Source organism: Drosophila sulfurigaster, chromosome 3 (genome assembly GCF_023558435.1).
Source record: "Drosophila sulfurigaster albostrigata strain 15112-1811.04 chromosome 3, ASM2355843v2, whole genome shotgun sequence".
Taxonomy (NCBI): domain Eukaryota; kingdom Metazoa; phylum Arthropoda; class Insecta; order Diptera; family Drosophilidae; genus Drosophila; species Drosophila sulfurigaster.
In genome coordinates, this window is record NC_084883.1 from 49,753,835 (window position 1) to 49,768,446 (window position 14,612).

At 37.3% G+C, this 14,612-nt stretch overlaps 1 protein-coding gene across 4 annotated transcripts; it reads right to left on the bottom strand.

The window, feature by feature from the left end:
* Positions 1–851: 851 nt before the first annotated feature.
* Positions 852–14,302, bottom strand: LOC133841557 (zinc finger protein 394). 4 transcript variants are annotated; one of them, XM_062274127.1, is made up of 3 exons: positions 14,035–14,302; positions 9,775–11,482; positions 852–7,085 (listed from the first exon to the last, which is right to left on the bottom strand). In XM_062274127.1, exons 2-3 carry the CDS (start codon positions 10,541–10,543, stop codon positions 5,641–5,643), a joined length of 2,214 nt encoding a protein of 737 aa, XP_062130111.1. In that variant the 5' UTR covers positions 10,544–11,482; positions 14,035–14,302; the 3' UTR covers positions 852–5,640. The 4 variants fall into 4 exon arrangements, with proteins under 4 accessions (XP_062130111.1, XP_062130110.1, XP_062130112.1 ...); XM_062274126.1 differs by lacking the exon at positions 14,035–14,302 and adding an exon at positions 13,123–13,232; XM_062274128.1 differs by lacking the exon at positions 14,035–14,302 and adding an exon at positions 13,110–13,232.
* Between the last annotated feature and the right edge of the window lie 310 nt (positions 14,303–14,612).

Consider the following 14,612-nt stretch of genomic DNA (forward strand, 5'->3'; position numbering starts at 1 on the left):
CTTTCTCCCTCATGTGTCTACTATGTCTACGTCGAGCACTGGGCCAATTGTCCGATTGTGTGACCTGAACCTGAAATTTGTGTTAAGTTTTTAATGTGAGTTGACGTGAGCCTAAAATGGCACTAAATTTCTAGATGGGTTGTTTAATGCGTTGTTAAGTGACAGTTAAGGATATTACCAATTAAAGTTTAAAATCAATAAAAGCGAGGTTTCTGTCCTATTCAAGAATTGCTTGCTACGTATGAGTAATATTTTAAAGGGAAATTTCTGCATGTGAATTTTAACCAATAGTTGGGCTTTAAATGTTAGCTATTTTGAATGCAATAGTGTAACGATATAGAAAAATATATCGTTTGGTATATTTTTGTATTTAGAGTATTTTAGTATTTAAATTTAAGTTAAAACTTATTTTCAATGCAATAGGGTAACGATATACCAAATATAGGTTTTGGTATATTTAAATACTTTTAGTTGTATATTTTTGTATTTGTAGTTAAAAGTTATTTTAATTGTAATAGTGCAACGATATACCAAATATAGACTTTGGTATATTTTTGTATGTTTAGTATTTCAGTATATTAACTTGGTATATTTTTAGAATAATACCTGTACCATACTTACTTTTCCATCTCTTAACTTACCATCTCTCTACTCCACATAAGTAAAACAAATTGTCAAATTTTGTTCTCTGTCGTTTATTTAATATGTTTATGTATTTTATGTATGTATGTTTTATTTCCGAGGCTCTAAAAATAGTTACATGGCTGCACTAATGTGGAGGTGTAGCTATAATAAGTAACTATATCTAATTAATATTATCATTTTTGGATTTGACTTGTGTTGTCTTTTCATTTTCATTTTACTTTACTTCACTCCATTTCATTTCATTTCATTTCATTTGCGATTCGTTAAATTGCATGCCATTTGCATTTCGCATTTTCCGTGTTTTTCTTTTTGCGCATTTCCTTCTGTTATATACTCGTATGTATGCATGTATTATCGTATGTATGTAATGTAATGTAATGTAGTATGAATATACTATTATACCGTTATGGGTTCTGTGAATTTTCATTGTTTTTTCGTTTCTCGTTTTATGTATTCATTTTAAATTTAAGAATGGATAAGCATTTTGGGGAATATAATAGGTAATACGAGTATACTCTACATATTTGCCGTAAAAATTGTAGTATGCTTATGAATGCAATGTACGTTTGTATGTATATGTAAATTGTATAGTATGTATGTAAGTCTGTTATGCAGTATTATGTATACGATATCGATATCGATAAGACGATAGCTCAAAGTATGATCGATTCTGTGTGAGTGTATTTAGATTGTAGAATACTTTGGGCAATTGCTAATTTCGAGTCATCTAGATACATTTTGAGTTTCTGTGTATATGTGTGTGTTAGTTGATTATTATGTTGATTTTCGTTTAGTAATTTGTTTATTATACTTGTATGTATATGTATATATTTTTATTTGTTATTATGTGTTTTCGTTTTAAATTCCTACAAAAGCTGAAACTATTTAATTGCTTGCACATTCCCACATTGTAGAGGAAAAACATTATCTAACTAAAAGTCGATCGATAAATCGATAAATCGAACAAGAACGAATGCTAAGTAAGTACGTATGTAAGTTAAGAGAAAAATGCATTGCATTAAAATCGCTGTGGATCTACATAAGAGAGTATTCATTCATCATCATCATCGTCATCATCATAAATATATGCTAGTACACAGTACAGTTGCTGCGCAAAATTGTAGTTGCGATAACTTATAGGGTTGTCATTGCCTGTCTGAATGTCTGCCTGTCGTCGTTCGTTTTCATTGAAAAGAGTTGACAAAGTTGACATAGCTACGTGTTTTTGTTTTTCTTTCTTCCTTTTTTTTTGTTTGTGGTATTTTATATACTAGAATGTATATATGTATGAATGTATGTATGTATGTACGGTTGTTCATCATAACTGTAAGCATATATAGAGTAGGTATGCGTGTAAGTGGTAGTATATGTATATGTGTGTGTATATATCCGTTTTAATGAAGTTTACAATATATTGCAATTTAAATGTATATATAACTGTTCAAGTCTTTTTGCATCTCTAATATATGAATATATAAATTAATATCTTTACGTTATATACCTTCACTTCACTTAATCATCTTTTTGCATTTGCTTTTGTTTTCATTTCATTTGTTTGGTTTTCATTTTTTTTCGATTTTTCGTTTTTTGGTTGTTTACATTTTTATTTTTGTCCATTATAAAATATCTCATTTTGTATAATAATTAAAAGTTAATTGGTGTCATTGAACTTGATCTCATTCTGCATGGATTTTTCCAACCAATCTGTCTGTTGGAAATGAATTCTGGGGCGGGGGCAGGGGCTTTCAGGGTTTGAGGGATAAGTGCACACTTCTCTTGGGGGTTTTTTTCTGGTCGAATCGTGGGACTCTAAGGGGGAGGATTAACTTGTCGTATGTATGTCTAAAAACAAAGCTTCTGTGTAAAAATATTTTGTTTGCATTTTTTTTTTGTATTTTATCTTAATTTTTTTTTTGTTTGTTATAATATGTATAAATAAATCTAACTTGTAAATGAATCAATTAAACGCTTGCCTTAATATACAATATATTTTTTGTTTGTTTGTTCGTAATTGTTTTTGTTTTGTTTTGTTTATATGTATATATATGTATGTATGTATATATTTTGAATGTAAAATTGCAAATCACATAATTGTTACCACTACTGTTCAATGGAATTTATTTATTTACTTGTTTTTTTTTTTTGGTTTTTTATTAATTTATTTATGTATATATGTATGTATGTATATATAGGCATTTAATGCTATTTAAAACGCTATCAATAATCATCAATAAAGCCATGCATAAACACGATTTCGAACTATGGCCCTATAAACAATTGCACATAGCACTGTGGTCTAAATTCTAATCTCATTTTTTTTGCTCATTTTTCATTTACTTTTTTTCTGTTTACTATTTAATACGGCATATGGCAAATGTACTTGTAATTGTATGTGTATGTATCTATACCATATTTATAATAATTCCTTTTTTTTCCTTTTATTGCTATAAAATTTTGTGTCTGTTTGGATGTGTCTGTGTGTGTGTTTGTCTATGTGTGTATGTGTGTGCCTGTCCATGTACCTCCGAAGTTAATAATTAATATATGGTTTTTGTTGTTTGTTTGTTTGTTTTCTTTTTTCTCGTTGTATAATTAAGTTCGAATTGTTTTCAATGTTTTTGTTTGTGTTCGCTTCTTTCTTCTTCCATTTACTATGCTTAATTTTGATATAAAACTGCCTCTTTTTTGTTGTTGTTTTTAAATATATATACTTCTATATATATATTTATTTATATATGCATTAAAAAATAACCTCTATCAGCGTCAGCTTTCATTAATTCTTAAATTATGAAATAATTTTAATTGACAATTTAATTAAATTGTTTTTGCTTTTTAGATTTGTTTACATCTTCATCGGCCTTCGCTTGCTTATGGTTTGTTTTTTGTTTTTTTTTTTCAGAATAAAAACTACGCGTAAAATAAATACATGTTTTCTTGTATATATATTATATATACTATTTTGTTTTGTTTTTGTAATTTTATATAGAGTTACGATTTTTAAAACTATGTCACTTACTTTTGGAATTGCTTTTAGTTATCATTTTGTTTTACAAGTGCTTCATCTACATCTCCTCTTCCTCCTCCTTCTCCTCCATCTTCCTCTACATCTCTTCTTCGCATCATCTTCTTCTCTTGATGCCGATCCCAAATTATTTTGGGCATAATTCCGTCCAAATGGATATATATATAGTTTATCTGACATTTGCACGGAATATTGAACTTCGACTTTTGCCAAAGTTTAAGCTATAATTTTGGGATTTGTTTGTTTGGTTTTTTGGTTTTGTATAAAATTATTTTATAATCTGGATTAAATATGTACATAAGCTAAGTCTAGTAATAAAATAACTATGTTGCAAATTGCTATCTTTTTGTTGTATGAGAATGTGTGTGTGTTTGTCAATGTTCTTAATTGATTCCATTTTTTGTTTTGTTTCGTTTTGTTTTATATTAAATTTGAATGTATTAATGTTTAAGTATTGTCCTTGTGATATGTTTCTAAATTGTATTCTCATTAATTTTAATCATTTCTAAGTAATTGAAGTAGTTTTTTGTTTATCCGAGTTAGAGCATATTATGGAAGTTATTCATCTTAAATAGGGGTTAAGAATGTAAAGTTGCATTTGCTGTTTTTGTTTGTTTTTAAAATTGTGGTGAGTATTATTCAATTTCAATATCAATTTCAATTGCTAATCTGTTTGCTGTTGGCCTACCGAACTCGTTGATGCCTTGTTTGTAAGTGTTTTTTGGTTTTTGCATTAAGTAAATATTCAAAAGACTAAGAGCGAGAGAGAGTTACAGGAAGTGCTAAAAAGTCCACTAGTTGATTAGTTGCTAAGATTCGAAATGAGCTTTTTTCTTTCATTATTATTATTATTTTCATTATATTTTGCCTATATAAGCACGAGTATTGGCAAAAACGCTTTCAACGATGATGAATCTCCAAAAACTTTCGACTGGCTGTCTGGCTGGATTGAAAGGATTCTCCTTTGCACAATACTCGGTCTAGTTTTTAGTTTTCTTTTTTTTAGCTAGTTAAGTAGTATATGTTATATAGTCACCCTGTACCTATATAAATCTCTAGAGCCCTAAAAACGATGCCTTAAAGTAAGTATTTGTTACCCAAAAAAACATGCAAATTGGTTCTGCTCGCTATGTACTCAATATGTTTTTCTCATATAGATAAGTATATGCTATATATATATATATATATATATGTATATATAATTTGCTTTTTTTCTGCATTTACTCTTTTGCTATAGCTGCTGCTGCTGCTTGTTGTTGACTTGTATATATGCTTCTTATTTGATCTGTGATTTGTATATATATATAGAATTTCTACTTATGTTCCATAATATTCGTTGTGTCAGATTTTTACTATAAGTTACATTTTGGATTTCCTTTTAAACCTTTTGTTTTGCTCTTTGTTCCTGTTCATTCAATAAAAATGCCCAACGTTGTTTTTTCTTTTTCATTTTTGTTTTCTTTTTGGTGAATGTTGTATTGCTCATTCGGCTATTGTACCCAAACCGGAAATAGATTCAGTATAATCATAAAGATATACATAGTACTATATGTATAATAAATAGAATGATCATGATACTGATAATAAGTAAGTTAAGTAAGTATATGCATATACTATATAGTGTATATGGAAATTATGCTATTGACTTGAGATCCATGGCATCATCATTTATTATATTATATTGCATCTCCATCCTAAGGGTTCCATCTCATGCTCAAACACTACTTTTCATACTCATACTCATACTCAAACTATATAAGCGGCTAGTTCGACTGATTCGCATTGCATTGATTTGAGAATTGGTTTCTTCGTAAACATTTGCTTAATTCGATTCGATATAAGGGTGCTCGAGTATTGCTTCTAGGAATTTGGTATAAAGTTGTTTTCGTTTAAGATTAGGTAAGGTTAGTTGTAGGATATTAGATTCTCTCTTTTTTTTTGGTTTAGTTGTTAATATAATATGTGTGGATGTTTTAAGCTACCACAATATCCTGACTGTTCTCATCGCTGTCCATTTCATCTGCCTCCAGCTCATCCTGTTCGTTATCATGCTTCATCAGCTCATCATCATCATCGGGCTCATCATGATCCCCATCCACACTCTTGCCCAACGATATTGCGCCCGCATCCCGCAAACAAGCCGACTCCAGATGCTTGTTCAGATACGATTTGAGCGCAAATGTCTTGTTGCAGCGATGGCACTTGAAGTTCTTGTCTCCCGAATGCGTTTGCATATGCGCCCGCAGATTGGAACGATCCGCAAATGCTTTGCCACAGTGGACACAAGCGTAGGGCTTCTCGCCGGTGTGCGAACGGAGGTGACCTTGGAGCAGCCAGGGACGCGAGAAGAGCTTGCCACAGATGTCGCAGCTGTGCGATAGTTTGTGCGTAAGTAGATGCATCGCCAGCGCAGGCATCGAGACGTAGGCCTTGCCACATGTGGTGCACTTCTTGGCCGACTGCGAGTCGAGCGAACGATGCGTCTGCTTGTGGCGCGACAGGTTGCTCGATGTGGCATACTGCTTGCCGCACTCGGTGCACTTGTAGCAGCCGCGCTTGCGTTTCGCATAGTTCTCGCCGCTGCCCGCGGTGGCCACATTGCTGCCCCCACCTGCGGTGGCAACATTGCCGGCAGCTGCGGCGCCACTTGCTGCGCTGTTGGACGAATCGCTGGCCACGGCAATGGAGCTGCTTTGGCTGCTGATGCTTTTGGGTCGCTGCTGGTGCTCTTTGTCCTTGCTGGCCGCCTTGCTGGCCTTGGTGCGGCCATCGAGCATGTTGAGACACATCTTAAGGGCGGAGGCACGTTGCTGTTGCTGCCCCGACGATGACGACGACGGCTGTTTGTTGTTCCAATGCAGTTGGCCGGATTCAGAGGATGAGGACATATCGATGTCCACATCGGAGCTGTGATCGGAGTTGGGCGGCGTCAAGGGCGAGCAATTGTTCGATGCCTCCGGCGCATTGTGCAACATGTCGTATGAGCTGCTGCCAATGAATCTGATATTCGAGCTAACCCCGCTGCTGCCGTGATACTGCAACGGCGATTGCGGCGACTGCACCACGGACTTGGAAGTATTCGAGATCTCCTGCATGATGGGCAAATGCTCCGGCTGCGACTTGTGTGCCACCTCCTGCTTCATAATGGTCACCACACAGGGTGGAATCAGCGGTGGCAAGCTCTGCGACAGCGACAACAAATCATGTGCCGCCTCCGTCTCCTCCACGCTGCGTCCCCTGTAGATGGCCGACGACGAAGGCGAAGCAGCTGCAACCACCTGTTGCTCCCTCTCGCGTTTGATTGTGATGGGCTGCGGTTGACGGGCAGCGCCATTTGCATTCGCTGGCGGCGCATAGAAGATCACCTTGCCATCCTCGGCTGGGGCGCGACCAAAGGCCACTGGACGGCGCATAGATACTGTAAAGAATGTTTAAATAATTATTGCAAACACAAGGGCTCCCCAAATTTAATCAACAAATAATCACTGACAGTCCAAAGGTAATTCATCATTTTTTGCTGCATTCGTTTTTAGTCTCGTTGCTTTCTTTTTTAATTTCATTCTAGAAATTCAGGAGCTTATAATTGCACTTCAACTGTTGCTTTACAAATGTCAAAAGAAATCACATGTTTCGCTATATTGTCAACCAATTTCATCTGGCACACAATCACAGGGTTGTTATAACTCGCTGAGCTTATTTGGTTAGTGATGACACTGACCAGAGTTGCCACCTGGATTGGCGATATAAAGGTCGCAATGAGCAAAGCCAAGTTATGGAAATCACATCCAAGATGCGGCATTATATAATGTTAAGACTAAAAAAAGATCTCATGAATCGCCAATACTATTGGAATGAATCAGAAACAAATTGGAGATTTTAATTGAAGAATGACGAATAGTTGGAAATGCAGCCTTATAACATTTTACGATACATTAAGTAATATCAATAAACAGTTCTATGAATTCTATTCAAGTTTAACTAGGATAGCAGAGAAGCAATTACTAAGATATTTTATTGTTTAAGTTTTTAAATGAATTGAAGAAAATTTATATTGTAACACGCAGTATTAAAGCTTTAAGATAGATAAGAAAATGAAAGTAAAATTCCTGAGATTGAAATATATTTTTCATTTAAGTACTTAAGCTGGAACTTATAGTGAGTTATTATAACCGGTACCCATTAGGTAGAAGGGTAGAAGTTATACATATATAGTACATATATGTAGAAGTTACATAAGAAATATTTTTGTATGGGCAAAAACGTCGGGTCTTAGTTGCTTTGGCTGACAATCTGATTTATATAGGTATTGCACTCTAGGTATATGTTGAATGTAGTACTACATAAATATACCAAGTAAAGCCTTTAGTATATTTTTCGTATTTTTGCTGTATATAATTGTAGTATATTTTAAAATTAATATCGCGCTCTTTCGCTTTTTATTTTTAGCGGGTATCTCACAATCGACCACACTCGACTGTATCTTTTATTATTTACTGTTATTACTATTATCAAACAACTTATTGTTCTTTTTTATGAAAAAGTATTCTTACTAATTTGTTATAAGAGTGACATCAGTGGCTAAGCTTTAAACTTAAACTTAACTATAAGAACTATTACAAAATTAAATCTTACTTTTGTAATAAGACAATAAAATAAATTTTCTTTTAAATAGTTCCGCAAAGGGTTATTATTAAATATTATTAAATTTTTGTAAATTCTGAAATTTAAATAAAGAAATATTTATTTTGCCTTTTATTAGGAACTGGTAGACAACTTTCAGTTATTACTAGTAACAAACAAAATTATTATTTGCTTGTGTATTCTGCTAAAGCAAGTACGAGCCGTAATATTTTGATTTCCCAAGAAACTTAAAAATTCCTTAACAGACTTAATATGTAACATATGTGTTTTTACAGTCTGTTTTGCAGTTCTTTATATTGACCATAAATAAAGAAGTAAATAAAAGTAAATGTAAGTCTTTGTTTGTATTTGTATTATACATAAATTGAGGAAATTTCCGTGCAACCTTTTTTTTAAATTTCGTTACAACATGACATGGAAATCAGTTGACTTATCCTACTCATATGCGATTAGCCTTCGCAAAGCTGCTTTACTATATATAGACTACACAGTTTGAATGGTTTTAAGTGTGACCATGATTGTGCATGCATAGCCAGTGTCACCCCTCCGATTATATAAATCAGACATTTCTATATATCTTGTCGTCGTCGTTGTTGTTGTTTTTGTTGGTGTTGCTATTGCTGTTGATATTTTGTTGTTGTTGTTGTTGCTGTTGCTTTTTGTTCACTGACGCCATTATTTCTGGCATAGAGCTGACCTGTTACATTTCGCCTTCTCAATCGATAAGACTTGCGACTACAAGTAAAAGAGCGCGAGCCATTTTTCCCCCCACTCACTACCACCCTGCTGAGAGAAGTGCCCTGCCCCTCCCCTTCCCCCTCCCCACCCGACGCACACAGCAGCAACAACTAAACAACGACCCCATGACAATGACGCGTGTTGGTTTTCGTGTTTGCATTTGCTGCTCTGCCTTTTGTCAAGAGCAACAAGCAGCGACAGCAACAGTGAGAACAACGACAGCAACAACCGACAACGACAGCAGCAACAGCAACAACAACAGCAGCAACAACGACATCGACATCGACAAGAAGGCAAACATGAAAAATGCCAACATACGCTAAAAAGATTAGCTAACGGCGACAATGTCAAACACGCGCATGGAGCTGGCATAAAAAAGCGAAGGACGAGCAATGGCGTCCAATGGCCGACGACGTCGTTGTTGTTGCTGTTGCTGTTCGTGTTGTTGTTGCTGTTGCTGCTGGCGTTGCCATAGCCCTAGTGGAGCCGCAGTGGGCGGGCCATAAAAGGTGGGCGTAACATTGGGGCAATGGCTACTAAAAATAAATACGAGTACACGAGTACACAAATTGTCGCAGCCACCTGTTCACATTGTTGTGACGCAACTTCTCAGCAAAACTCAAATATGGTAGAGGGGGAGCAGAGGAAAAGGCAAGTGAATGGAAACAGCAGACCCCAATGGGAAACCCAAAACGGAAAGCGGAAATGTGGTTAACTGTTGCACCTACCTGCGGCTGCTGATACTGCTGTGGTTGTTCCTCCAACTCCTGCTGTTGCTCCTGTTGCTGCTGTTGCTCCAGCTGCTGCTGCTCCTGTTGCTGTTATGACTGCTCCCAGACGTCGCTGTTTCTCCTGCTTGGAGTTCATTTGCACCAGCGATTGTGCTGCCGACCATTCCAATTGTTCGTCAGGTGGCGTACCCACATCATCATCATCTTCGTCGTCATCATCAGCATCTTCGACAGCATCATCGTTATGGACATTGTCCTCATCATCTTCGACATCGTTGTTGTCGTTGTTGTCGTCGTCGTCCAGCTCGATTATCTCACGCTTGAGCGCAGCTCTTCCGTTTCGCTTGGTCTCCTTCGGCTTGGGGCTAGACTTGAGCGTCGTCATCTTGGCATGGCCATTGTTACTGTTACTGTTATTGTTATTGGCATTCCGCAGCACCGAGGACTTGCCATCCTCATGAGGATTCGCATTTGAATGGGGATTGAAATTGTTCGAATTGTTGCAGTTGGGCGCTGCTCTCAGTTTGCGCAGTGTTGTCTGCTGTTGCTGTTGATGATGTTGCTGTGGCTGTGGCTGAAGATGTTGATGATGCTGCTGATGTTGCTGCTGCTGGTGTCCACCTCGAGGCTTCGCCACCGCCTTTGGCTTTGGCTTGGGACGTCGCCAGCTCTGGAGTTCTGTGGCAGCCGTCGTCGCATACTTCTTGCTCGCATAGGCAATCGTTTGTATCTTGTTGCGATTGGGCAGTATAAAGTCCACAGACATTGTGTCTCCGCTTTTGCTTTTGCTACGCGCTCACACTTTTGCCACTTGCCAGTTTTGGACCGTTCGATAAAATTTTATAAACTACTTATGACTGTAGATGCCAGATGCCTTACATCATACATATATCTACTATATATATATGCAATGTGTGTGTGGGTGTGGGTGTGTGTGTATGTTTGTATATATTATATCATGTACCCTTTGGGCTTTTGTTGCTCTTTGTTTGCTTTTTTGCTTTGTTGAATTTGTATTTGTATTTTGTATTTGTATTTATGCTTTTGTTGCTTATGTTTATGTTTTGTTATTTATTATTTATTTACTTTACTTTACTTTACTTTACTTTATTTACTATTTAGATATAGCACAACCTTCTTTCACATCGACTCCAGTGTCGTCTGCAGTAAAATGCTTTCACTTTGACTCCGACTTTGACTTCGACATTGACATGAGCTGCCTTGTGAGTAGCGCTACTTCCGCAGATCCTTCCTCCTCCACAACAACAACTACTTCTACGTCTTCTACTACTTCTATCTCTCTCTCGAACTCTATTGCTTGCTCTAACTCTACTTCTGCTGCTGCTGCTGCTGTATTGTGCCCGTTCCTGTGCCGGTTGCGGCTAGCGGGCATCCTTGATCTTGATTCTGGCTCGCAATTACCGACTTCGACTTCGTCTTCAACTCCACCTTCGATTCCTTCTTTTTTCGGTTCGGTTCGGTTTCTGTTCTGTTGCTATCTTTGGCTGTGGCTCAGGCTGCCGCACTGGCCCTCAGCACACTGCCAACTGGCACCTCAACTAGCCACCCTATAACATCTGCAGTTTCGTTTCTCGTTTGTTGATTTATATCACTTTTCTTTCGCCGTTTGCCAAAATCACTTTGAAACTGTTAAAGGTATTGCTTTCGTTGTTGCGTTTGCCGTTCCCGTGCATTTATCAAAGTTCTTTATAGATATAGGAAGAAAGATTTATGCAGAGATTAGCCACAGTTGAAAAATTGAAAACAGTGTAGAGGTATTAGTAATAAACAAATATGATTTAACTCTTAAAATATCAACAAAATGTTTAAGATAGTATACAAATTAAGAGAAAGCTTTAAAATCTAATTTTTAGGTTTTAATTTTTAGTAAGATAAAAAAGAGTTTGCTTTAAAGATTATTTTTATACAACAGATTATTATTTTACTTTGCTTTATCTTAAAAATGTTTAGATATTTTAATAGTCCAAATAAGAAGGTCTTAAGAAGCAGCATTCTATATAACTTAAGTCAGGCTTTCAAATTGTATCAAGCATGTTTAAAAATTTCATTGCCTGCTTTTAGGCGCGTGTTGAAAAATCGTAAGTAATGCCAAAAACAAAGTTTCTTGTAAATTCTCCTTTAATTTCAGATTATTTTAAGATTATAATAGTCAAATTAAGCATGTCTCAAGGCGCAATACTCTATATAGTCTAATCTTGCTTGGAAAATCTAAAGGATAGCGTTAGAATTTTATCGAGCATGCTTAAAAATTTCATTGCCTGCTTTTAGGCGCGTATTGAAAAATCGTAAGGAATGCCAAAAATATACATAGGTCCTCATAAATTCTCCTTTAATTTGTTTTATCCTCAAGTATCAAGTATGTCTTAAGACGCAATACTCTATATAGTCTAATCTTGCTTGGAAAATCTAAAGGATAGCGTTAGAATTTTATCGAGCATGCTTAAAAATTTCATTGCCTGCTTTTAGGCGCGTGCAGAAAAATCGTAGGGAATCTCTTAGTATTTGAATACTCATTAATTCTAAATCAGGCACTATTCGGGAACAGTTCTTGTTCTTGTATGCAGTATATAGGGTCTTAAATTGCCATTAAACTGAAAACATTTGATGGCTGTCTCTCAAATTGCATAATTTAGACGCTTTCTTTGGTTTAGAACTGTAAACAAGTTCGGGCACGCACTGCTTCTTGCCACCTCACTCTCTCACTCGCTCGCTCTTTCGCTCACTCGTGCTCGCAGATGCTGTTCACATAATAAATAGAGCATAGAGAGATTTTTTCCAATAAAAATCAACAACTAAAGCACCACACACAGCAGCACTTAATGGCAATTATTTTATACGAATTTAGATTTCCTTCGTTCTATGTTGGTTGTTTTTTCTATCTTTGCACTTGTTCGCAACATTTTGAATCAGTTTATTTATTATACTGAAAGTGGAAGCTTGAGTGGGGAGAATGCTCAGTGTGTGGGCCGCTCAGCTTGAGGGGGCTGCGGGCTACGGGGATGCGAGAGAGAGAGGCACACGAGGAAGGCAACATGAGGTACTCTTCCAATGGAAGGCGCGCACGCACGCACACGAAACTATCTCTCTATCCCTATCCCACTTTTTAAAATGGCGCATGGCTCGTGGACTCGTTGGCTTTGTTTAGGAAATGCAGACTTTCGATTGCAATTGCCCATTTGCGCTCGTGTTGCTGTTGCTGTTGTTTTTTTTTCTTTTCTTTTGGGCTTTGATTTGTGAGTTATTTGGGGCATTAATAAAAATACACATTCACTTAATGTTGATTTTTTCTCGCATATTTATTATGTATTTACTTTTCGCACGCACTTGTTTTTGCAAATTTATTTCTCCACGTTTCAAAGCGAAGCGAAAAATGTCGTGTGGAAAATTTTCTTCGTTGTTCGCTGTGTTTCAGCAACAACAACTTGTTTCACTCTGCACTTGTCGAATGTTTTGTGAATTGAAACGCGAACACACACGCCGAAAGAGACAACACGACGCCGCGAGAGAGAGCGAGAATGCTTGCGAGAGAGAGCGAACGAACGAGAGTGCGAGTGTATAACGAGCAGAGAGCAGCGAGTAGCGATTGCGTTGGCGAGTAGCGAGTGCGGCGAGTACATGCAACAAATAGTCAACTGTTGGTTGCCTTAGCCTACCTCACTGTGAGTGCCGCCCTTCCATCCCCCTGCCGTCAAACACGCTGCCAAACTACCGACAACCGATTACCGACTGCCAACTACCGACTGCCGACTACCGACTGCCGCTTGTTGCCCAGCTCACCTCCGCCTTCGACTCCACCTCCACCTCCGCAGCAACCATGCGCGTTGCACATAAACAATGCGAGAATTTATTGCATACTTTGCAGCGCTCGCTTCTGCAGCGAGTGGTCGTTAGTGTCTTCGCTGTCGCTGTCGTTGCTGCGGTATACGACACACACACATACCACACACACATACTCGCACACACTCTCACACTCACATAGAGACGGCACTTTGTTGCATACGTCACATGCAACAAAAGTTTACAGTCGAATATTGCCGCAGCGCCGAGCGGAAAATCAAGCCATGCATAAATTGAGTTTTCTTTTAGTTTAAACGCGAACGACAAAACAAATTTGATTATTTGTTTTTACTATTTTTGTACTTTTGGGGGAAAGCGGGAAATGAAAAACTAATTTTGCCATGTTTTTCACTCGCTCCGATTTCATACACTTATTTTAGCCTGTTGAAAATTGCACACCTTTTGTTGTTGTTGTTGTTGTTTCCTCTCTCGCGCATTTGCTGTTGCACTTTATAATATTATTTTTCAGCTTGCATTTTTTTTTTGGGAATTTTTAGCGAATTTATATTACATTTTGTGTAGTTAATAATATTGTTTTCAAAATATATAGATGGACTCGTTTTTTGCTGTGCCGCTGTGCTGTGTGCGTCAGTTACTGACTGACATACCACTCCCTTCTTCTACTCAGCGCGTTTTCGGTTTTTCGCAGCTTTTGCCGTAGCCGTATCCGTTGCTTCTGCTTCTGCTGTTGCTGTTGCCGTTGCCAGTTGCCAGTTGCTGTTGCCCGTTGCTGTTACCGTCACGTCACAGTTGCCGTCGTGACTGTGCTACACATACACTCTCATCTCTTCTGAGTGAGTGTGTGTGTGTGTGTGTAATTTACAGCGAGTGTGCGTGATTTCGGGTCAGCAGCAAAATCCAACAACACCAACGCAACGCAACGCGAGCCAAAAGTTTTTGGTGGTGGTGGCAATGTTGCTGTTGCTGCTGATGTTGTTGCTGCTTCTGCTGTTGGTGGTGTCGCTTAATGCGAAACC